The sequence below is a fragment of the Scophthalmus maximus genome, chromosome 8, assembly GCF_022379125.1.
Source record: "Scophthalmus maximus strain ysfricsl-2021 chromosome 8, ASM2237912v1, whole genome shotgun sequence".
NCBI lineage: Eukaryota > Metazoa > Chordata > Actinopteri > Pleuronectiformes > Scophthalmidae > Scophthalmus > Scophthalmus maximus.
The window spans coordinates 310,001-331,115 of record NC_061522.1 but is presented as its reverse complement, the minus strand read 5'-3'; the positions used below and the strand labels follow the sequence as shown (position 1 = coordinate 331,115).

The window sequence follows — 21,115 nt, the reverse complement described above, 5'->3', positions numbered from 1 at the left end:
AACATAATATAACATGATAAAATATAATAGAATACGATATAGTATTATATAATATAACGTCAAACATAATATAATAAGATAAAATATAATAATTTAATACAACATAATTCAACATAATACAATATAAAATATAATATAATATAGTATAATATAGTACAACATAATACAATATAATACGATATAATATAATGTAATACAATACAGTACAATACAATACAATACAATACAATACAATATAGTACAATATAATATAATATAACATAATATAATATAATATAATATAATATAATATAATATAATATAATATAATATAATATAATATAATATAATATAATATAATATAAGAACAGTTAGTTTTGGGGGGTTTCTGTGCTCGTAACTTTTCTATCGAAAGCGTTAATCCCCATATTTCTGACCCTCGGCCGGCCCCTGAACGCCCCTCACGCTCATCACACCTGATTAATCTCACCTGTCGGTGAAACGGCGGCGTCTGAACCGGACCGAGTTACCGAGCGGACCGCGACGCTGCGCTCCGGGGACCGGCGGCGGGATGCAGAAAGGCCTGAAGAAGTACTTCGTCAACATGGACGAGTACCTGTCCAGTGTCGGTCTCTTCCGCAAGATGGTGGCGCGGGACGCGTCCAGTCTGTTCCGGGCCGTGTCAGAGCAGGTGAGCCGGGTCAAGCTAACTGAGCTAACAGGGCTAACTCCGTGAGTCTGACTGTCGTCACCATGGAAACAGATGGACAAGTACACTTCAGTCTGCAGTGAAAGTACTGCACTCTGTAGTTAATGTACTTCAAATAACTACAAGTACAGTAAAAGTACTTAAATCTGCTGATAAAGTACTTCAGTCTTCAGTTATTGTCCTTAAGTCTGCATTTAAAGTACTTCAGTTAAAGTACTTAAGTCTGCAGTCAATGTACTTCAATTAAAGTACTTAAGTCTGAAGCTAAAGTACATTAGTCTGCAGTTATAGCACTTCAGTCTGCAGTTAAAGTACTTTATTTAAAGTACTTCAGTTAAAGTACTTAAGTTTGCATTTATTGTACTGCAGTCAATGTACTTGTTAAATAAGTGACTCTGTGTGTGTGTGCGTGCGTGCGTGTAGTTGTACTACTCTCAGAACTACCATCGGAGGATTCGTCAGGACTGCGCCGACTTCATGAGAACCAACAGGTGTAACTTTGAACCGGTGAGTTTCCCTGGGTCGCCTGAAGCATCAGTGCTGTTGCCATGGTTACCTGGTTTCCTGAGTGTGACGGGTTCCTCTCCTAACCTCCTCTGAATACTACATTGTCCATCATTCTCAGCAGCTTGTGTTTCTAATTTCAGTTTGTTGAAGGTTCCTTTGAGAAATACCTGGAGCGTCTTGAGGACCCGAAGGTGAGCTGCTGTGACCTTTGACCTGTGACCTTTGACCCGTGAACAGGTGTTTCGTAACGTTGAGTGTGTTTTCAGGAGACCGTGGGTCAGGTGGAGATCAAGGCTCTGTCTCAGCTCTACAGGTGAGAAGCTCCACGCCAATCACAGGTTCACATCCCCGTCATGTTGTCATCACATGACATTACCTGTGTGTGTGTAGGCGTTGTTTCCTGATCTATCGTTACCCGGGGAAACCAGCCACAGTGATCTCAGAGGACGACTTTGTGGACAAGGTGAAGAGATGTGTCCGGGGGGGGGGGGGTCATGTGACACCAAACCCTGGAATCTGATTGGTTCTCTGTGTTGCCTAGGTGATGCTGTGTTGCTCCATTAATGGTCATTATGACATTGTTTACCCGAGGAGTTACCCCGCCTCCGCAGCCCTCTGTCAGGGTGAGTACTGCTCGCTGATTGGTTGATTCAAGGGAACTCCTAAATCAAAGTGTGTGTGTGTGTGTGTGTGTGTGTGTGTGTGTGTGTGTGTGTGTGTGTGTGTGTGTGTGTGTGTGTGTGTGTGTGTGTGTGTGTGTGTGTGTGTGTGTGTGTGTGTGTGTGTGTGTGTGTGTGTGTGTGTGTGTGTGTGTAGCTCTCTTGTACGAGCTGCTCTACACTCAGGTGTTTGGGGTGGAGGAGGCGGAGCTCTATCAGGCAATGGAGGCCTCCAGGGTCGGAGGTCGGAGCTATAGAAACAGTGTGTCAATGTGTAGTGATGTTGACATCTGCTACGACACGCCTGACGACCGAGGACAAAGGTACACACACACACACACACACACACACACACACACACACACACACACACACACACACACACACACACACACACACACACACACACACACACACACTGCATCTCATCATCCTGTACGCAGTCAGACAGGTGCGTTTGTTTTACCCTGCAGGGAGGAGGTGGAGTCAAGTGGAGCTGCTGACGACAGAGTCAGAGCAGTGATGGACGACACAAAGGTAACCCTAACCCTAACACGGTCCTGACCCTGAACGCATCACGACTGTACCTAACCCTAACACGTCCTGACCCTGAACGCATCACGACTGTACCTGAACCTAACACGTCCTGACCCTGAAGGCATCACGACTGTACCTGAACCTAACACGTTCCTGACCCTGAACACATCACGACTGTACCTGAACCTAACACGGCCCTTTTCTGATGAGGATCAAACTACCACTGTGTTGTCTGGTGTCTGTTGTCTGGTGTCTGTTGTCTGGTGTCTGTTATCTGGTGTCTGTAACGTCTGTGGTTGTTGATTGTTGTGGTCTTCTCGTTCAGCCTCATTCTGAAGCTCCGCCCCCGTCCAGACTGTCTCTGCCTTACAAAGTCATGAAATCTCTGGACGGAGACGTTTACAGAAACCTAGAGTTTGACGTGTGGCAGGACACGTGCAAAGGTAACACACACACACACACACACACACACACACACACACACACACACACACACACACACACACACACACACCAGTCTTTCGATAGCTGTGAGCACTCCTAAGTGTGAATCAATGTATTCTCTAGCCCTTAACCCAACACACAATGTTGGTGTGTGTGTGTGTGTGTGTGTGTGTGTGTGTGTGTGTGTGTGTGTGTGTGTGTGTGTGTGTGTGTGTGTGTGTGTGTGTGTGTGTGTGTGTGTGTGTGTGTGTGTGTGTGTGTGTGTGTGTGTGTGTGTGTGTGTGTGTGTGTGTGTGTGTGTGTGTGTGAGTGACAGAGATGCAGAAGACGGACTACATGGTGTTTGCAGGGAGACAGTACTTCCTGGGAGACAAGTGTCAGGTGACGACACACGACTGAAACACAACAGTGATTAAGTGAAGCTTCCCTGGACGGTGGCCTGTTCAGGCAATCCCATCTCACCCCGTCATCTGTGTGTGTGTGTTCGTGTTCAGGTGCGTCTGGAGCCGAAGGGGAAGTACTACAACGCCTTCATCCAGGAAGTAGGAACACACTCGTCAGCCGTCACCGTCTTCATCGAGGAGCTGGGAGAGAAGTGCGACCTTTGACCCTGAAGGAGGATGATGATGATGATGCAGATGACATAGTTAGACTCTTGTCCTGATGTTAACATCTCTCTGTCTGTGTCTCTCTCTCTCTCTCTCTGTCTGTCTGTGTCTGTCTCTGTCTGTCTCTCTGTCTGTCTGTCCGTCCGTCTCTCTGTCTGTCCGTCTGTCTGTCCTTCCGTCTCTCTGTCTGTCCTTCTCTCTGTCTGTCCGTCTCTCTGTCTGTCCGTCTCTCTGTCTGTCTGTCCGTTTCTCTGTGCGTCCGTCTCTCTGTCTGTCCATCTGTATCCGTCTGTCTGTCTGTCTTTCCGTCTCTCTGCGTCCGTCTGTCCGTCTGTGTCTGTTTGTCTCTCTGTCTGTCCGTCTCTCTGTCTGTCCGTCCGTCTGTCTGTCTGTCTCTCTGTCCGTCTCTCTGTCTGTCCGTCTGTCTCTCTGTCCATCCGTCTCTCTGTCCGTCCGTCTGTCTCTCTGTCCTTCTCTCTGTCTCTCTGTCTGTCCGTCTCTCTGTCTGTCCGTCCGTCTGTCCGTCTCTCTGTCTGTCCGTCTCTCTGTCTGTCCGTCCGTCTGTCCGTCTCTCTGTCTGTCCGTCTCTCTGTCTGTCCGTCTCTCTGTCTGTCCGTCTCTCTGTCTGTCCGTCTGTCCGTCTGTCTGTCCGTCTGTCCGTCTGTCTGTCCGTCTGTCTCTCTGTCTGTCCGTCTCTCTGTCCGTCCGTCTGTCCGTCTCTCTGTCTGTCTCTCTCTCTGTCTGTCCGTCCGTCTGTCTCTCTGTCTCTCTGTCTGTCCGTCTCTCTGTCTGTCCGTCCGTCTGTCCGTCTCTCTGTCTGTCCGTCTCTCTGTCTGTCCGTCTCTCTGTCTGTCCGTCTGTCTGTCTGTCTGTCTGTCCGTCTGTCCGTCTGTCTGTCCGTCCATCTCTCTGTCTGTCTCTCAGACACCTGGTTCCTCTGACTGATCTGAAACCAGTTAATCCAGTTCCTGCCTGGAACGTCGCTGCTCCAATCAGAAAAGGAGATCTGGGTATATTTACTTTATATAACTCAATGTACAGTAACAACCTCTGATCTACCGTGACAACCTGTAATGCCGTCTCTGTCCTTGCTCAGACTCGGACCCTCGTGGTCAGCGTCATCACCGTCATCGTTACTTCAGGAAGTCTCGGGGCAGCAGTGGGGTGAAGGGGGCGGAGATGCTGATGCCGCCGCCCTCTTCCTACGGAGGCCCCGCCCCCTCGACCCTGCCCCCTCGCTTCCAGCCAGCAGGTCACCCTCGCCTGCCCCCCCCTCCATCACCTGGAGCCATGACCTTCGACCCCTACGCCCCCCCACACCACCACCACCACCACCACCCTACAGCTCGAGCTCCTCGTTACGGAGCCTCCAGGTAGGAGCTCACAAGTCTGTGTGGTTTCAACCTGATCAGTCACACAGAGACCTGAGCTCTGTCCAGCTCAGAGAAATGATTTGTGTGTGTGTGTGTGTGTGTGTGTGTGTGTGTGTGTGTGTGTGTGTGTGTGTGTGTGTGTGTGTGTGTGTGTGTGTGTGTGTGTGTGTGTGTGTGTGTGTGTGTGTGTGTGTGTGTGTGTGTGTGTGTGTGTGTGTGTGTGTGTGTGTGTGTGTGTGTGTGTGTGTGTCGATTGTGGTCAGAAGCTCAACCCGTTTCCTCAACCGTCACCTGATTGGTCCACAGCTGACCTACTACCACCCTGGAAGACGATATTACCACGACTACGACAACTACGCCTTTAGGTCCCGGTAAACATCATCATTACATCATCATATCCCTGACGACAGAATGACACAGATTCTACACTGTCCCTTTAAATCAGACGTGATGATGTCATCCTGTTGTCTGGTTGAAGTGACAACCTATTTCTAAAAAAACCCATTATTGTTTCAGTTGATCTTTATGTAGAACCGCGGGACTCTGGCGCCCCCAGTGGTCGTATCACAGTTGCTCTGACACAGTCCTTCATCTGTTCAGTCGTAGCCGTCGTCAGCTGGTCGCTGCTCTCAATAAAGATTGTCAGTTTGGTTTCCCGGGGGACGCGGCGGAGGAGCCGGCTGATTTGGACGCAGCCATCGCATACTACCAACTGGACGACGCCAGCGACGCCATCTTCCCACCACTGTCGGTGAGAAAAACCAGAGCCACGTTATCACGTCAGGTACGGACTCCTGACGACAGGTGTCAAACCGCTAACTCACTGCCATTAGAGCGCAACAGTGACTCCGCCCACTTTTTGAACAGCTCGGGTTCCGGAAGTGAATTTCCAATTCATTCATTTTCTCCATTGACGCTAAATCTTGTCCTTTATATGAAGAGTTTAAATCCTGAACCAAGACGATAACCTAGCCACTAGAGACGGATACAGTAAACTGTTGTTCCCATGGTGACGGCAGCAGATACTGTCTGACGGTGAATCCAAAGTCAAACCCACGGATCATCCGGTTGTAGTTATGTAGTTATTATCGACTGAAGAAAGAAAAAGGTCTTATTATAATGTAATTATTATTATTAGTCAGTGGTGTCAGCCAATAGGAGCCAGTGTTTGCTTAGCAACCAGTGACACAGACTAGAGGTGTCAGTGAACACATCGCCTCCCAGGAGGACATTTGGATTCAGCCTCACTCTGCCCACAGGGCCCGGCTGTGCCCCCGCCCCCAAACATGGTGGTCCCGCCCCCTCCGCCTGGCTCCTCCTATAGAGTCCAGAGAGGCTTGGGGCCCCTCCCCCCTGCACCTCCACCTGTAAACTCCCCCATCTGCTCATCAGAGGACGACCAGGAGGACACGAGCACCGTGGACGACCAGGGTGAGGACGAGTTTCTCTCTCTCTCTGTCTGTCTCACACTCTGACTGTCTGTCTCTCTCTCTCTCTCTCTCTCTCTCTGTGTCTCTCTCTCTCTCTCTGACTCTGTCTCCCTCTATGTCTCTCTCTCTCTCTCTCTGTCTCTCTCTCTGTCTCTCTCTCTCTGACTCTGACTCTGTCTCTCTCTCTCTCTCTCTGTCTCTCTCTCTCTCTGTCTCTCTCTGTCTCTCTCTCTCTCTGTCTCTCTCTGACTCTGTCTCTCTCTCTCTGTCTGTCTCTCTCTCTGACTCTGTCTCTCTCTGACTCTGTCTCTCTCTCTGACTCTGTCTCTCTCTGACTCTGACTCTGTCTCTCTCTCTGTCTGTCTCTCTCTGACTCTGACTCTGTCTCTCTCTCTGACTCTGACTCTGTCTCTCTCTCTCTGTCTGTCTCTCTGTCTGTCTCTCTCTCTCTCTCTGACTCTGTCTCTCTCTGACTCTGACTCTGTCTCTCTCTCTCTGTCTGTCTCTCTGTCTGTCTCTCTCTGACTCTGACTCTGTCTCTCTCTCTGACTCTGACTCTGTCTCTCTCTCTCTGTCTGTCTCTCTGTCTGTCTCTCTCTCTCTCTCTGACTCTGACTCTGTCTCTCTCTCTCTGTCTGTCTCTCTGTCTGTCTCTCTCTGACTCTGACTCTGTCTCTCTCTCTGACTCTGACTCTGTCTCTCTCTCTCTGTCTGTCTCTCTGTCTGTCTCTCTCTCTCTCTCTGACTCTGTCTCTCTCTGACTCTGACTCTGTCTCTCTCTCTGACTCTGTCTCTCTCTCTGTCTCTCTCTCTCTCTGACTCTGTCTCTCTCTGTCTCTCTCTGACTCTGACTCTGTCTCTCTCTGACTCTGACTCTGTCTCTCTCTGTCTCTCTCTGACTCTGACTCTGTCTCTCTCTCTCTGTCTGTCTCTCTCTCTGACTCTGTCTCTCTCTGACTCTGTCTCTCTCTCTGTCTCTCTCTGACTCTGACTCTGTCTCTCTCTCTGTCTCTCTCTGACTCTGACTCTGTCTCTCTCTCTCTGTCTGTCTCTCTCTCTGACTCTGTCTCTCTCTGACTCTGTCTCTCTCTCTGTCTCTCTCTGACTCTGACTCTGTCTCTCTCTCTCTGTCTGTCTCTCTCTCTGACTCTGTCTCTCTCTGACTCTGTCTCTCTCTCTGACTCTGTCTCTCTCTGACTCTGACTATGTGTCTCTCTCTCTGTCTGTCTCTCTCTCTGACTCTGTCTCTCTCTGTCTGTCTGTCTCTCTCTCTGACTCTGACTATGTGTCTCTCTCTCTGTCTGTCTCTCTCTCTGACTCTGTCTCTCTCTGTCTGTCTCTCTCTCTGACTCTGACTGTGTGTCTCTCTCTCCAGCTGACTTCACTGAGGACTTCCTCTTCAGCGCTCGGGGTGAGTCTCAGGTTCTGTGTCCTCAGAGTCGGTCCACGGTTCATCATGTGCTGACTGTGACTTCAACCTGTTTCAGATCAGAGTTACCAGACGTCAGGTGTCTACGCTGCTGCGGAGCCCTCCACCAATCAGGTACCACGGGCGACACCTGACACCACACCAATGTTCACACTGAACCAGAGACAGAACCAGGACACTTTCAAACTGGGTAGAACTAGTCCAGTACAGACCAGAACTCAGAGGGTCAACAGAGATCAGGTAACCCTGTTACACCTGTCGTGGGCCTTGGTGAAGGACCGCCCACTCAGCGGACAACCTCTCAGGTGTGATCAGACACGCCATAAAGACATAACGAACAGGAGACACCGAGGGACCATGAGGACACCATGTCATGTGATCAGTGATGTCATGAAGCTACAGAGAGGACAAAAGGTTTTTTAACGTTTTTTTCTTATCGTGAAAGGACGAGCAGGAAGGAGGAACAGCTGACTCTCCACCGAGACCAGACCTGAGCTACAACTACACACAGCAGGTACACACACACACACGAAAACTAAATTGTGCATGGTCCAAGTTTCCCCAAGAGGAGGTGGAGTCTAACTTCAGATTGTGTGTGTGTGTGTGTGTGTGTGTGTGTGTGTGTGTGTGTGTGTGTGTGTGTGTGTGTGTGTGTGTGTGTGTGTGTGTGTGTGTGTGTGTGTGTGTGTGTGTGTGTGTGTGTGTGTGTGTGTGTGTGTGTGTGTGTGTGTGTGTGTGTGTGTGTGTGTTTTTTTTTTTTTTTCAGGTCGTGAAGCCATTGGCTGTCATCGGTTCTTCACCCTCCTCCTCCTCCTCCTCACCCTCCTCTCCGTCATCACATGTATCTGCAGCTGCTCACCTGCCTCCAAACACTCACACGCAGACACGCTCAGGTGTGTGCACACACACACACACACACACAGTGTCAGAGGTCAGAGGTCATGTTGTTTGGCTGCTGGAGAAACTTTAAACACAGACAACTGTTCCTGTGTCCAGCTGCAATGACGATCCCAGCTGCTTCTCCCTGGTTGGCTAATGAGCTGGGCGAGCCTCTCTGCACAGTGGTGGCTCCGCCCCCTTACTCCTACGACCCCAACGGCAGCGATTTACCCCGAGGTCAGAGGGCAACCGGCCGTAATCTACTGTTGGGCCTCAAACTGTCACTCACTCGTGTGTGTGTGTGTGTGTGTGTGTGTGTGTGTGTGTGTGTGTGTGTGTGTGTGTGTGTGTGTGTGTGTGTGTGTGTGTGTGTGTGTGTGTGTGTGTGTGTGTGTGTGTGTGTGTGTGTGTGTGTGTGTGTGTGTGTGTGTGTGTGTGTGTGTATAGACTACAGAGTGCTCCAGTATTACTTCAACCTGGGCGTCCAGGTAAGATCCTGTAACACTGTTCCTTTAAAGATCAGGTGTAATGAGCTGCAGGTGACCTCACTGCCCCCCCCTCCCCCACCCACCCCACAGTGGTACCATCAGAGCTGTTGGCAGCAGCAGCAGCAGGTTTACCCCCCCAGCTCTCCTGAAGCGTCCTACACCTACCAGCCCTACCCCCCCTACCTGAGCCAGGAGCCCCTGCACGGTAAGACCCCCCCCACACTGTCTCTGATTGGCTCAGGGGAGGAGGTCTGGTCAGGTGACCCAGGGGTCAGAAGCGGGGGGGATGGGGGGGGGGGCGGGAAGTCATTACCAGAAGATATTCATTAAAACATCACGTGACCTGACCTGGATACAGGAAGTAGTTGGAAGGGTTCGGTGGAATTGTCAAATGTGTTTAGAAAAGGAGCTTCAATGTTTTCTTTCCTATCTCCTTAAGCAGAGGACACACTGGAGCTTCCTATGTGAGAGGAAAGGAGAAACAGACCCACAATGCATTGCTGCAGCGATATTTAACCTGACGCGTCATGAACGAACGATTAAATCTGAAGACGTTTCCACAGTAGATTCTGACTCTGCTCCTCGTCTGCCCCCAGCCGCCCCCCAGGTCTATGAGACGGGCCGAGGCTCCCATCAGCCCCCCTCCTCCTACCCAGAATCCACCAGGGCAGGAGATGGACAGACGGACGGTCAGTGCTGCGACTCACCTTCACCTGTGCAGATGATCTGAATGTTCAGCGTTTGATTGTTTATCTGTCTCTTCCCCCCTCAACAGGCCCCGCCCCATCCGTGGAAAGCTCCGCCTCCTCTATTAGCCCCGCTCCTCAGAGCTCCGCCCCCTCCGCAGCTCTCCTGTACCAGGAGCAGACGCATCTCCTCCCTCCCCCGATGCTGCACCTTCCGTACGAAGCTCCGCCCATGGCCACCTACCTGCCCTCCACCCCCAATCACCCTCACCCCGCCCACCTCCCCCATCACTCCTCCTACCACTGCCTCCCCCAGTCCACCCACTGGGGGGCGCTCCAGACAGGGGGCCACACCCAACGGGTTTACTGCCCTGCCCCTAACCCCGCCCACATGGTTGCCTACATTACAGCCCCGCCCCCCCACCACACGGCAACACATTACATCCCCCCCGCCATCTAAGACCTTCGTCACTCGTTAGCAACATGCTACCATGTCAGGAGGAAAACCTCACGTGTCCAGTGGGAAGTTTCCAGAGGACAAACCAGAGGGAAGAACATTTCCACAAGAAAGAAAGAGAGAAATTTGAACAAAATTGAAATACGAATGTTAAATTACCAGAATTTCTGGTGTTTAGGGTTTTTTGTTGTTGCATGTTAGCTTCACATTGATCATTGAAAGATTTCTGCACATTAGCTTTTTAGCTGGTAGCTAAATCCTCTATTTCAGTTCTTTTTGTACCAAAAGTCTTAGTTTACATAACTGAAGTTAGACTTATAATCACTTATGAGTCGTCAGTTCATGTTCAATGATTGACAGTGTTACAGGTTGTCGTAGCAACTGGTGTCTGCCCGATAAGTTTTTTGTTAAAGTTCAAGTTGGTAAATTGAGTTTATTTTTGAAGTGTCTGTCAGCCAATTAGAGAGAGGGGGCGGGGCTGCAGGCAGCTTTTGGTCAGTCCCAGGTTATTGATAAGGGACGTTCTTTTGTTGACGTTAAGTTCAAACTAATGACGATGATTCGTTTAGTTTCTGGGAAAATAAAGTTTGTTTCACCAGCAGACGACTGTTCCGTTTCTGGTCAAATGATCTCACCTCGGTCAAGACATATATACGTGTATACAAAGACGATCAGTGACTGTATATGAAGACGATCACCGACTGCAAACCAGTAATAACCAATCGATCACATTGATCAGACTGAACTTTCACTTTATTGACGACAATGATTTCATGAAGATTGTTCTTGTTTCATCGCCTGTCAATCAAAATGAAGACAAACCAAACTTCAGAACATTTCCTTTCCTTCATTCTCTTCATTCCATTAGCATGTTAGCATGCTACATTAGCATTCAGTTGGTTTCCTGTAAGGAGCTGTGTGCATCATGTGTCGTCATGGCAACAGCTCAGCAGCGATCTCCACAGTCCAGAGGTCGCGACCTCCTCGTGACCTCAGCGGCTCCTTCAGCCAGCGGGGGTTGGACAGGTTAGTCAGGTGCTTCTCATGCAGACCAATCAGAACGGCTGAGCTCTCCAGGCGCTGTAGCTCCTCCCCCTGCAGGAAGGCGGGGCAGAGCCAAGTAGTACCCACATCCACCAATCCTGAAAGAGAATGATCCATACGTGATTCCTTCAGGGACGTCTCGTGAACAGGAGTATCATAGAAAACCCATCATGTCCCACCTGCCACCACGCCACGGCCGAACCTGTCCCCAGACTCCAGGACCGCTTGAATCTGGGCCCGGTTCATCCCCAGCGGGCCGTTCAGCACTGCCCGCCACTCATCCCCCTCCCAGTCCCGCTGGGCGATGTGGATCGCCAGGGTCTGGTTCTCCAGCGGGGCCAGAAGGGGCCTCCAGCGGCTCTCCACCGTCTTCACTCCGTCCAGAACCAGACCAGCGTACGGCTGCCGGAACGACAGGCAGCGCACCTGCACCGTCATGTCTGCAAAACAAACGCACCGCGCACATGCAGCTGTATCCACAAAACAAACGCACCCCAGACTCCCAGTGGATCCGGGAGGAGGGCGGAGTCTCATTCATACAAAACCTGTGATGTGAACATGATCTTCACGCAGAAAAGTACAGCAACTTTTTGTTTCAAGATTAAGTTGAGATGTTGAAAACAAACTTGAAATTTAAAGTTCTGAATGGAACTTTTAAGAAAATAAGAAACTACTAACCTGTTTTGTTTTCTGTTAATTCAAATAAGATCAAAACACGAGTCAATGTTAAAGTGAGACACTGACCGTCAGTTAACAAAGTGTCAGTGGTTTGATCGTCCTGGTCAAAGAAGCAACAACAGTCGATCACTGATAAGTTAGTTACTTGGTTACTGTAACTTAGTAATTGGACTTGACTCTTTTCTTCTATCTGGTTGAATCTGTTGACTCTTTTCGCGGGTGAAGATAAAACTTTACCACATGTTTGTTTGAATGAAGTTTGTCACAGACCGTTTCCGGTCCTGGTCGCAGACCGTTTCCGGTCCCGGTCGGACGGTCGCACGGCGGAGTCTCTGCAGATGAATAAGTCGGTCGCTTGTTATTTCCGGTTGAATCAACGTGTGATGACGTCAGTCGTCAGTAAAGAGCTTTGGTTGGACGCAGACTGACACGTCACTGAACGTCTCCGTCACTTCACTCGCTTCCTGTCGTGTCTTCCTGTGACGTCACGTGCAGCCGATCAACAGCCCGGCGGCTCGACTGCCCCCTGCTGTCCAGTGTGTATGAACCAGTAAATGATAAGTGAATTTTTCTTGAACCGACTTTACTTACGAAATACAAACACAATTTATTATTTCGTTAGATTTTATTCTCAACCTTCAGACTTTATCCTTATTCCTACTTAATTCACAAAATACAAAAAAAATGTTTTCCTTTAATTAGGTTTGACTTTATTCTCTGCATTCAATCTTATCTGAAGAAACACAGGTCGTGACCTCCAGTCTGTTTCTAAAACCTGTGTTCAGACACGAGGTTCTGATCTGGAGGCCACAGAGTGCACAGATCATCATTCCTCTCAGATTAACACAGAGAAAGAACCACACAGCAGCAGCAGCGGTTATCAAAGATCTCCTTCATTGTTTTAATAGTAGACATTGTGCCACAAAAATGTCTCGTCCGCGACCACAGATCACGAGCCGAGGGAACCAATCAGCTGAGTCTCGTGTCGTTCGCTTCACTTTGCAGATCACTGGTTACACGGATGTAGAAATATTTACAGGTTATAGATAATCTGGAGCCTCCTCGCGTTGTTGTGCTGTCGGTGGAGAAACATTAGCAGAGAAATGCACACGACCGACAACACGTCTCCCAATGCAGCACATGCTTAGAGTGTGTGTGTGTGTGTGTGTGTGTGTGTGTGTGTGTGTGTGTGTGTGTGTGTGTGTGTGTGTGTGTGTGTGTGTGTGTGTGTGTGTGTGTGTGTGTGTGTGTGTGTGTGTGTGTGTGTGTGTGTGTGTGTGTAGGAATGGTTACTGGGGGCACGGGGGGGGGGGGGGGGGGATGCCGGCCGAAGGTGTGATGTCATGTGAATCTCTTGCCACAAAAGGCACTGACACGTGGTTGTCAGGGGCGACGCTGATGTTATTGGGGCATGTGATCAGGTCTAAACATGCGTGATGCTGGTTTAAGCATGTGCTTCATTTGACTCATGTTCAGGCCGTCGACGACGTGGTGTGAGAGTGAAGAAGAGGAGGAGGAGGAGGAGTGAGAGATGAAGAGTCACTGTTAAAAACTGTGGGTAAAGAAAGAGGAGATGTTGGGTGTGGTCTGTGGGGCTTATCCTCATGTGATTTACAAAGGGTAGTTGGGAATCTGGTGTTGCAGCTGCACAACAATCACAAACCAGTCCTCATCCGTCTGTTGCCCCCCCCCCCCCCCCCCTCCCCCCTGTGGAGCATCGGAACATGGACACTGGTCTGGGGCTCTGGGTCGATGCAGGTCCGGCTGGTGTCCGGCCTCAGCAGCAGCCTCCGGACGAGGTGTTGACTGGCTTGCTCTGGATCTTGACGTTGGACTTCTCCGAGGAGCCGGCCGTGGCCCCGGGGCCCATCCTCTTCTTGATCTCCGCCGCCATGGTCATGAAGGCTTGCTCCACGTTGGTGGCGCTCTTGGCACTGGTCTCCAGGAATGGGATTCCCAAGTTGTCAGCGAATTCCTGGCAAAGGAAAAGGAGCGAGGAGAGACTTTACCGTCTCAACGTGTTAGCTGGTTGCTGTTGTCTTCTTCTGTCTTAACGTGTTAGCTAGGACTAGGACCATTGTTACCGTGGCTACAGCAGTGTTTACATCTTATCTATAGAGCAAATCCAAAGGGTTACAGACCGATGTCACGTCATCGCAGCACGAGAGCGCTCACCTTAGCTGTGGTGTAATCCACCACTTTCTTTGTTGTGAGATCACACTTGTTGCCTACTAGCAGCTTGTTGACGTTCTCGCTGGCGTAGCGGTCGATCTCCTGCAGCCACTGTTTGACATTATTGAAGGACTCCTGAAGACGGGAGGCAGAGAGAGACAGGCGCCATGAACACCGGCACGAAGGACGACATTTTAACTGGAGCTCAGTGATCTGACGGGACAGCAGTGCATTCTGGGAGCTGCTGCACATATTCATAGGTTTACAGAATTTATCTCCGCAGGAATGTTAAACACAAACAAATTGTAATTACCACCAAAATGCCAAACGCCTGGTCTCAAACGGACAAATGAAGTTTGACGTTCATTGTGTTTAAATTGAATGTTAATTAATTTTACTGATGTTTCTGTTTTACTCTCCTCTTTGGTCTCGTCAATGGAGGGAGATGTTTGTCGCAAAGAAGCACTGACCTGATCTGTCACGTCGTAAACCACTATGATGCCGTGAGCTCCTCTGTAGTAACTGGACGTGATGGTGCGGAACCGCTCCTGACCGGCTGTGTCCCACTGGGAAAGCAAAGCAGAGCTCGTCAGTCTAAAGAACCTCCAACACAATCCAGTGTGTCGCTGTTTATCTGATGGTCCTCTTACAATCTGGAGCTTTATGGTCTTCCCGTCCAGCTCGATGGTTCTGATCTTGAAGTCCACACCGATGGTGCTGATGTAGCTCTCTGTGTACGTGTCATCCTAAGATAAAACACACACAGGTGGGTCGGAGAGGCGGCGTGATCAGCCTCCACAGAGCTGACTGTTACGTAACAGACACTTACTGCGAACCGGAGGAGCAGACATGACTTCCCAACACCAGAGTCACCGATCAGCAGCAGTTTGAATAAATAGTCACTGCGGAGAAAAAATATCACGTCGACACAAAGACGTTATTACAACACATTCAACAACAACATGTTTATTTGTATTATATTGATGTTGGATTAGATTGAATTATTGTAAGTGTGAAAAATGTGTCATGAAGCCAAATACAGTCACTGATCGTCTTTATATAAAGTCACTGATCATGTTTATATACCCTTAATAAATTCATTAAAACATTACTAGTTAGTTTAAACCCTGTTACCAACTGACAGTGAATTCGTGGGATAACTAATAATAATTGATTGTTGGGAGATTTTCTCACTATTTCCCTTCACAATCAATAAAATTATGAATAAAATAGTTTTCAGTAGCAGCCGTCACATGATCCATGAGTCCAGTTAATAAATCTGCAGCATCATCATCATCATATTCAGTCAACAACAGTGTGTCAGAGGAGAATATCAGGAGTTCAGATCAATATAATCAATATCATGTTCGATTCTGAAGACTAATGGATCAGCTGTTGGACGTCACACTGACGACACCTCCACCAGATCGAGGGTTGTTGCAGGGGAGAGTGACGTGACTCTCATGATGACGTCACCCAGTCGTCTCCGGTTTTCATTACGTTTGATATGAACGAACCGATTAACGACCGATCGATCGGTTAATCGGTCGTTGATCGGAACAAGAACCGAGCCGGTCCGCGGCTCCAGCTGCGAGGTCGTCACCGCCTGACGTTACCGAACTCCACAGCGGGACCAACTTCCTGTTTGCGGCCGGTAAATGACGCCGGATTCGTCTTGAACATCTCCCGGACCGACGCGTCGCTCCGCTTCGTGTTTACCGGCAGAGTCGCGTCGTGACGCCGCGCACCGGCCCGCGACCCTCGGCGAGCAGCTGTCGGCGACCGGAGCCTCCGTCCTGAGCGACGTAGTTAGCATCTTAGCTCCCGACGCTACCTCCACGGAGCCGGCTGTCAGCGGGCCGACGGAACGATCTCCACCCGGCGGACGTGTATTCATCAGTAAACGACTTCGGAGGTTAAAACGACCGCTGTCATCCGACAGGATGCCGCCAACCGAGCACCGCCGCGGACGTTCGACTCGTACCGGTCCGCCCGGACGGCTAGCGCTAGCTTAGCTTAGCTTAGCCTAGCTTAGCTTAGCTCCGCTGTGTTCGCTGACAGCTCAGCCGGACACAACCAGCCTGAAAAGTGCCACTTACTACTCGGGGTTCATGGTGGACTGTCGGGCGATGCACCGTCGGTGCTGTCGGTGCTGCGGAGCAGAGAGGAGTCGGTCGCGGGTGAAGATGAAATCCGCCTCGTTCGGAGGAAAAACACCGTTTTTTGTTGAGAACTGGTTAAACTGGTCGTCGCAGCCACAACAGCATAATCGAATCCAATATGGCTGACAGAGCGACCAACCCGGAAATACCAGAGGCTGGGCATCATGGGTAGTGTAGTCTTTGTTTCACTGGGCGTTCACAGGTCAGAGGATTAAAGGTCCAGTCCGCAGCATTCAGGAGGAGCCGTCAGGACAAAAGTCTCTTAATATTCAGAAGAACTTGTTCACAGAACATGAACATATTGTCCATAACTCTGTTCATATAAGAGTTAAATACTGACCTCGTGTGAGTCTCCATGTTTCTACGTCGTGTTGAATACGGTTGTTGAATAAACGCTCCAGAATACGTCGCGTTCATGTTGAATTTTCAGACGATGCAGGAAATGGTATCAGCAGTGCGACACCATAAAGTGTCCCCTGTCGGTCGCTCAGTTGGTTCCTGTTTGCAACTTTACCACCAGATGGCGCCAGAAAATTACAAAAATGACACTGGGGTGAATATTCTTCATCACAATGTTTTCATGAGAATCGTCGTGTTGTCGTTACGTTAGAATGAGACGTTATATCTTCACTACACCACAAGAACCAGCTTGTTCTTTGGTTCACTGCTTACACATGTATCACATGTATCACATGTATTTTCTTTGATTTTATACTTAAAACTGTCGAGGTGACAAGGTCAGGGGTCATTGTCGTTGCAGACTAAGTGAACATCAAACAACACATAACTGAAAATTAAGGAAATATTCAACTTTTTTCACTGTCAACATTTTAATATCTGCCACTGTCGGAGGAAACGGAAAACTCTGGAGCAGAAGGTTCCAATAATGCCTCTGTTACGCTGGTTAAAAACGAAGAAGAAGAAGAAGAAGTGTGTTGCGATCTCGTATCATGTTGTGCCCCTACAAAACTGGTCTCCCACATCCGCCATGTTTCTACAGGAGCCCAGAGCAGACAAACCAAACACCGGCTGTGAACAGGGAGCATATTTAAAACCGGGTCCAGGAGCTGTGACTCTCTGAGGTGATATGAATCGCTCCTCGCAGCCTGCGGTAAGAGCTGAGGCCACAGTCTCGTCTCCGTGGTGATGACATCGTCTTCCTGACAGGACATCCTGAGTCTACACCCTCCTCCAGGCTAGCTGTCTTTATGCTAAGCTAAGCTAACCATCTGTAGCTTCATATCGAGTGTGATGTGGATCTCGTCTGAGCAAAAGATAAATGTGTGTGAGTGGAATTCAAAAATATGTTTAACTATTCCCTTGAAGATGAGACCTTGTTCAGCGACCAGGACGAGCTCCTGGTGAGGAAGAGGAGGAGGAAGAGGAGTAGGAGGAAAAAACCTCCAAAGGCCTTTGGAGGATCCTGATCAGTCTAGTACCCTCATAAGACACACACACACACACACACACACACAAACACGTACAAGTCTCATTGTCTCTTCTTCTGTTACAAGACATTTATGTCCGTCGTATTAGAAACATTAAAAATAAAGATGACATCATCACGTTTTACAAATGCACAGAGAGTGTGAAGAGTCTTGTGTTTATTAAAACAGCTGAAACTTCAACTCTGACACCTGAGAGTCGTTTCAACAGGAAACTGAGGAACGGCACAGAATCAAACTCATACAAATACTAAACATGTCATAAATGAAGCTTATGAAGCCAGAATAAAGATCCACAGAGCGTCGATTTGTAGAAAACTGAAGTGAAACCTACGGAAGCCCTGAAGAACAAACATCACAGTCTGATCCAAACACTGAAAAATCATATTTATTTATTTGTAGAATCAGGTAAATAATGTTTTGTGTTTTGTTGTAATACTCATTTTTGGCCACAAGAGTCGTTCACTACATCAGTGTCATCGTCTTTATATACAGTCTGTGATCGTCTGTATATAAAGACGATCAGCGACTGTATATAAAGACGACGACACATCTCTTCTTCCTCAAATATAAAAATGAAGCTAAAATATCTCAGATTCAGGAGCCGCCATCTTGTGCTGGTGACGTCATGTATAGTGGAGCCGTGGCATCGAGGCCCCACCCACACACCCTCTGGATCAATCACAAGTCAGTGTCAGCTGTCAATCATGACGTCTCAGCCCGTGTTTATATCGTCAAATAACTGATGAGAATCAAAGTGATCAGAAATATGACCACGTGAACAAACATCACTGATAAGAACGACCTCACATGACATGGAGGGGGCGGGGCTTATGACCTGTACTGCAGCCAGACACCAGGGGGCGATCTGTCATGTCGTCCATCTTTATTTACACTCTGTGTTCTTGTGCACTTGTGGCTGAAATGAGTATTGCAGAAACAAACACTGATTTTTTTTTATCTCCACTTGACAAAGATTATTCATGGAAAAAAATTTTTACACAGGAGAGAAAATGATTTGGATCAGACTGTGAAAATGAACTTTGTGTTTTTGTTGCTTCCCAACAGGTTTGACTGTCAAACGTGAGATGACTCCTGACGTGGATCGAAGGAAAAATGAAACACAGCAGCTGATTGTCAGTTCCACACTGATCGTGCCTGCTCACCACAGACACCACAGACAGAACAGACAGAACAGACGCTCAGGTGACGAGGGTCAGGAAACACAACCTGCCTGAGGAAAGTGTGAGTGAGCTGCAGCTGTTTCACATTTCTGAAGCATTTCTATCACACACACACACACACACACACACACACACACCAGTGGACGATGCAGTGAACTTCTCTCGGACCAGTTCAGTGTCTCTGGTGGACGTCGTCATTCTCATCCCCGATGTTTTCCTCTGACGTGTCCAGTCTTCTTGAGTGTGAAATGTACAAACACCACAACATTCACACCGACGTCGCACAGCGCTGAAAAACATGACACGGTCATGAGTGTAAAAATATAAAGTACCTGTTTCATATATATTTATATACCATTTTATATAAATTCATATTCTCTGTAGAGTCTCTGTGAGAGCGGGAAGCCGTTTGAGCTCCAACGTCACACAAGACAAAAACGCAAAAAGGCAACAAGGAACTTTTCCCCCCGATCTGTTGAGACAAAGTTCCTCGAGACAAAGGACGACAACAAATAACAACAACGTAAAAAACCACAGACTCCCTTCCCCAGTCCCCCAGTCCACCGGTCCCCCGGTCCCCCAGTCCCCCAGTCCACCGGTCCCCCAGTCCACCGGTCCCCCGGTCCACCGGTCCCCCAGTCCACCGGTCCCCCGGTCCACCAGTCCCCCAGTCCACCGGTCCCCCAGTCCACTGGTCCCCCAGTCCACCGGTCCCCCGGTCCACCAGTCCCCCAGTCCACCGGTCCCCCAGTCCACCGGTCCCCCGGTCCACCAGTCCCCCAGTCCACCGGTCCCCCAGTCCACCGGTCCCCCAGTCCCCCGGTCCACCAGTCCACCAGTCCACCGGTCCCCCAGTCCACCGGTCCCCCGGTCCACCGGTCCCCCAGTCCACCAGTTCACCGGTCCCCCAGTCCCCCGGTCCACCGGTCCACCGGTCCCCCGGTCCCCCAGTCCACCGGTCCCCCAGTCCACCGGTCCCCCAGTCCACCGGTCCCCCAGTCCCCCGGTCCACCAGTCCACCAGTCCACCGGTCCCCCGGTCCCCCAGTCCACCAGTCCCCCAGTCCACCGGTCCCCCGGTCCCCCAGTCCACCGGTCCACCAGTCCACCAGTCCCCCAGTCCACCGGTCCCCCAGTCCACCGGTCCCCCAGTCCCCCGGTCCACCAGTCTACCAGTCCACCGGTCCACCAGTCTACCAGTCCACCGGTCCACCGGTCCCCCAGTCCACCGGTCCACCAGTCCACCAGTCCACCGGTCCACCAGTCCACCGGTCCCCCGGTCCACCAGTCCACCGGTCCACGGGCCTGCAGCTCCTCAGCCCACGGCTTTGTGTTTCCCGCCGCAGCAGTGACAGGCCACGCCACAGCGGTGACACGCCCTGAGCGGAGCGTAGCAGCACATGCAGGGCGCCAGCAGCGACAGCCCAACCAGCGCCATCCAGCGCAGACAGAAGCGCTCGTCGCCGGTGTCGCAGGAGCACGGGTCCGAGTAATCACCCTCGGGGTCCGACATGCAGTGGTACAGCAGGCTGTCAGCGCACCACATGAAGCTGACCCGCCGGATGCAGGTCTGGACGGGGTCGGGCGCCTCCTGGCACCGGCCCCGTCCGTTGTCCTCGTGGTTGAACACGTCCTGACAGTAAACGCAGCGCAAACGTTCGCCGTCCTCCTTCCACCGTTTGACTTTGGGCTGCAGCATCACCACCGCTCTGCAGCCGCCACCCGACTGCGGCCCGCCCAGTTTACCGTTGCAGCCTCGCTGCACGTCGCAGCTCAGCGGGTACGGGGAGGTACGGTTGTGTTTGGGCGGCTCGCTCTTGGTGAAGTGCACGTAGGCGTCGGGGTTGTTGGGCTGGGGGAGTTTGTCTCGCCTGGAGTTGGCGTGACGATAGTCCTCGTAGCCGGTGAGCCAGGTCCGCTCGCGGGGGTTGATGCGTACGATCTCTTCCTCCACCTGGAAGCCGACGTGACGAGGAAACACACGGACCGCCTGCGGAGACACCGAGAGAGCGTTCAGAACGTCCGTCCTCCAGTGGGACAACACATCTGCTAGCACCAGTGATGATGATGATGATGTTGATGAGGAATGTTTTGAGTTGCCCTTCCTCCTTTGCCATCCTGACTCCACCCACCTGGTCCAGGAAGTAATGATCAGAAGGCCGGTGCTGCTCAAAGAAATTTCCCAGGATGCAGTGGTGCCGGCGGGGCTCGCAGACGTTGGGCGGCGCCATCACGTGCGGCGCCAC

The 21,115-nt window shown here is 50.3% G+C and overlaps 4 protein-coding genes across 11 annotated transcripts in view; 1 reads left to right on the top strand and 3 right to left on the bottom strand.

The window, feature by feature from the left end:
* Positions 1 to 360: 360 nt before the first annotated feature.
* alg13 (ALG13 UDP-N-acetylglucosaminyltransferase subunit) lies at positions 361 to 10,786 on the top strand. 5 transcript variants are annotated; one of them, XM_035636651.2, is made up of 25 exons: positions 361 to 670; positions 1,112 to 1,195; positions 1,336 to 1,386; positions 1,462 to 1,508; positions 1,586 to 1,658; positions 1,737 to 1,818; positions 2,012 to 2,177; positions 2,328 to 2,391; positions 2,717 to 2,834; positions 3,152 to 3,216; positions 3,330 to 3,430; positions 4,368 to 4,453; positions 4,540 to 4,816; positions 5,083 to 5,181; positions 5,417 to 5,600; positions 6,076 to 6,247; positions 7,622 to 7,657; positions 7,734 to 7,789; positions 8,121 to 8,189; positions 8,442 to 8,568; positions 8,672 to 8,791; positions 9,002 to 9,042; positions 9,133 to 9,247; positions 9,639 to 9,731; positions 9,818 to 10,786. In XM_035636651.2, the coding sequence occupies exons 1-25, from the start codon at positions 551 to 553 to the stop codon at positions 10,186 to 10,188; spliced, it is 2,817 nt and encodes a 938-aa protein (XP_035492544.2). In that variant the 5' UTR covers positions 361 to 550; the 3' UTR covers positions 10,189 to 10,786. The 5 variants fall into 5 exon arrangements, with proteins under 5 accessions (XP_035492544.2, XP_035492543.2, XP_035492542.2 ...); XM_035636650.2 differs by having other exon boundaries at positions 5,080 to 5,181; XM_035636649.2 differs by having other exon boundaries at positions 363 to 670; positions 5,083 to 5,187.
* Positions 10,787 to 10,920: 134 nt separating this feature from the next.
* Positions 10,921 to 12,385, bottom strand: zgc:110222 (uncharacterized protein LOC550336 homolog). Of its 3 annotated transcripts, none has more exons than XM_035636673.2 (3): positions 12,145 to 12,385; positions 11,409 to 11,669; positions 10,921 to 11,327 (listed from the first exon to the last, which is right to left on the bottom strand). In XM_035636673.2, exons 2-3 carry the CDS (start codon positions 11,665 to 11,667, stop codon positions 11,119 to 11,121), a joined length of 468 nt encoding a protein of 155 aa, XP_035492566.2. In that variant the 5' UTR covers positions 11,668 to 11,669; positions 12,145 to 12,385; the 3' UTR covers positions 10,921 to 11,118. The 3 variants fall into 3 exon arrangements, with proteins under 3 accessions (XP_035492566.2, XP_035492565.2, XP_035492568.2); XM_035636672.2 differs by having other exon boundaries at positions 12,178 to 12,384; XM_035636675.2 differs by lacking the exon at positions 12,145 to 12,385 and adding an exon at positions 11,908 to 12,138.
* A 399-nt stretch (positions 12,386 to 12,784) lies between these two features.
* Positions 12,785 to 16,368, bottom strand: LOC118312243 (ras-related protein ORAB-1). 2 transcript variants are annotated; one of them, XM_035636677.2, is made up of 6 exons: positions 16,179 to 16,365; positions 14,909 to 14,981; positions 14,730 to 14,825; positions 14,550 to 14,645; positions 14,083 to 14,214; positions 12,785 to 13,882 (listed from the first exon to the last, which is right to left on the bottom strand). In XM_035636677.2, the coding sequence occupies exons 1-6, from the start codon at positions 16,190 to 16,192 to the stop codon at positions 13,685 to 13,687; spliced, it is 609 nt and encodes a 202-aa protein (XP_035492570.1). In that variant the 5' UTR covers positions 16,193 to 16,365; the 3' UTR covers positions 12,785 to 13,684. The 2 variants fall into 2 exon arrangements, with proteins under 2 accessions (XP_035492570.1, XP_035492569.1); XM_035636676.2 differs by having other exon boundaries at positions 14,550 to 14,825; positions 16,179 to 16,368.
* Positions 16,369 to 20,064: 3,696 nt separating this feature from the next.
* The window catches only part of spred2a (sprouty related EVH1 domain containing 2a), an 8,756-nt gene continuing 7,705 nt past the window's right edge, over positions 20,065 to 21,115 (bottom strand). Inside the window, exons 5-6 of the mRNA XM_035636669.2 lie at positions 21,002 to 21,115; positions 20,065 to 20,859 (exon numbers count right to left, since the gene is read on the bottom strand). The exon at positions 21,002 to 21,115 is cut by the window's right edge and continues 42 nt beyond it. Coding sequence (XP_035492562.1) covers positions 20,185 to 20,859; positions 21,002 to 21,115 — 789 coding nt within the window. The 3' untranslated portion in view covers positions 20,065 to 20,184. The remainder of the gene's footprint in view (positions 20,860 to 21,001) is intronic.

Coding starts and splice junctions, on each gene's coding strand:
- LOC118312243 (XM_035636676.2), bottom strand. Junction 14,826..14,908: donor GTCTGCTCCTCCGGTTCGCA/GTAAGTGTCTGT, acceptor GTTTTATCTTAG/GATGACACGTACACAGAGAG. Junction 14,215..14,549: donor TTTACGACGTGACAGATCAG/GTCAGTGCTTCT, acceptor TCCCGTCTTCAG/GAGTCCTTCAATAATGTCAA.
- alg13 (XM_035636647.2), top strand. CDS start 551: ATGCAGAAAGGCCTGAAGAAGTACTTCGTCAACATGGACGAGTACCTG. Junction 5,601..6,075: donor GAGCCACGTTATCACGTCAG/GTACGGACTCCT, acceptor CTCTGCCCACAG/GGCCCGGCTGTGCCCCCGCC. Junction 7,658..7,733: donor CTTCCTCTTCAGCGCTCGGG/GTGAGTCTCAGG, acceptor AACCTGTTTCAG/ATCAGAGTTACCAGACGTCA.
- zgc:110222 (XM_035636673.2), bottom strand. CDS start 11,667: ATGACGGTGCAGGTGCGCTGCCTGTCGTTCCGGCAGCCGTACGCTGGT. Junction 11,328..11,408: donor CGGCCGTGGCGTGGTGGCAG/GTGGGACATGAT, acceptor ATTCTCTTTCAG/GATTGGTGGATGTGGGTACT.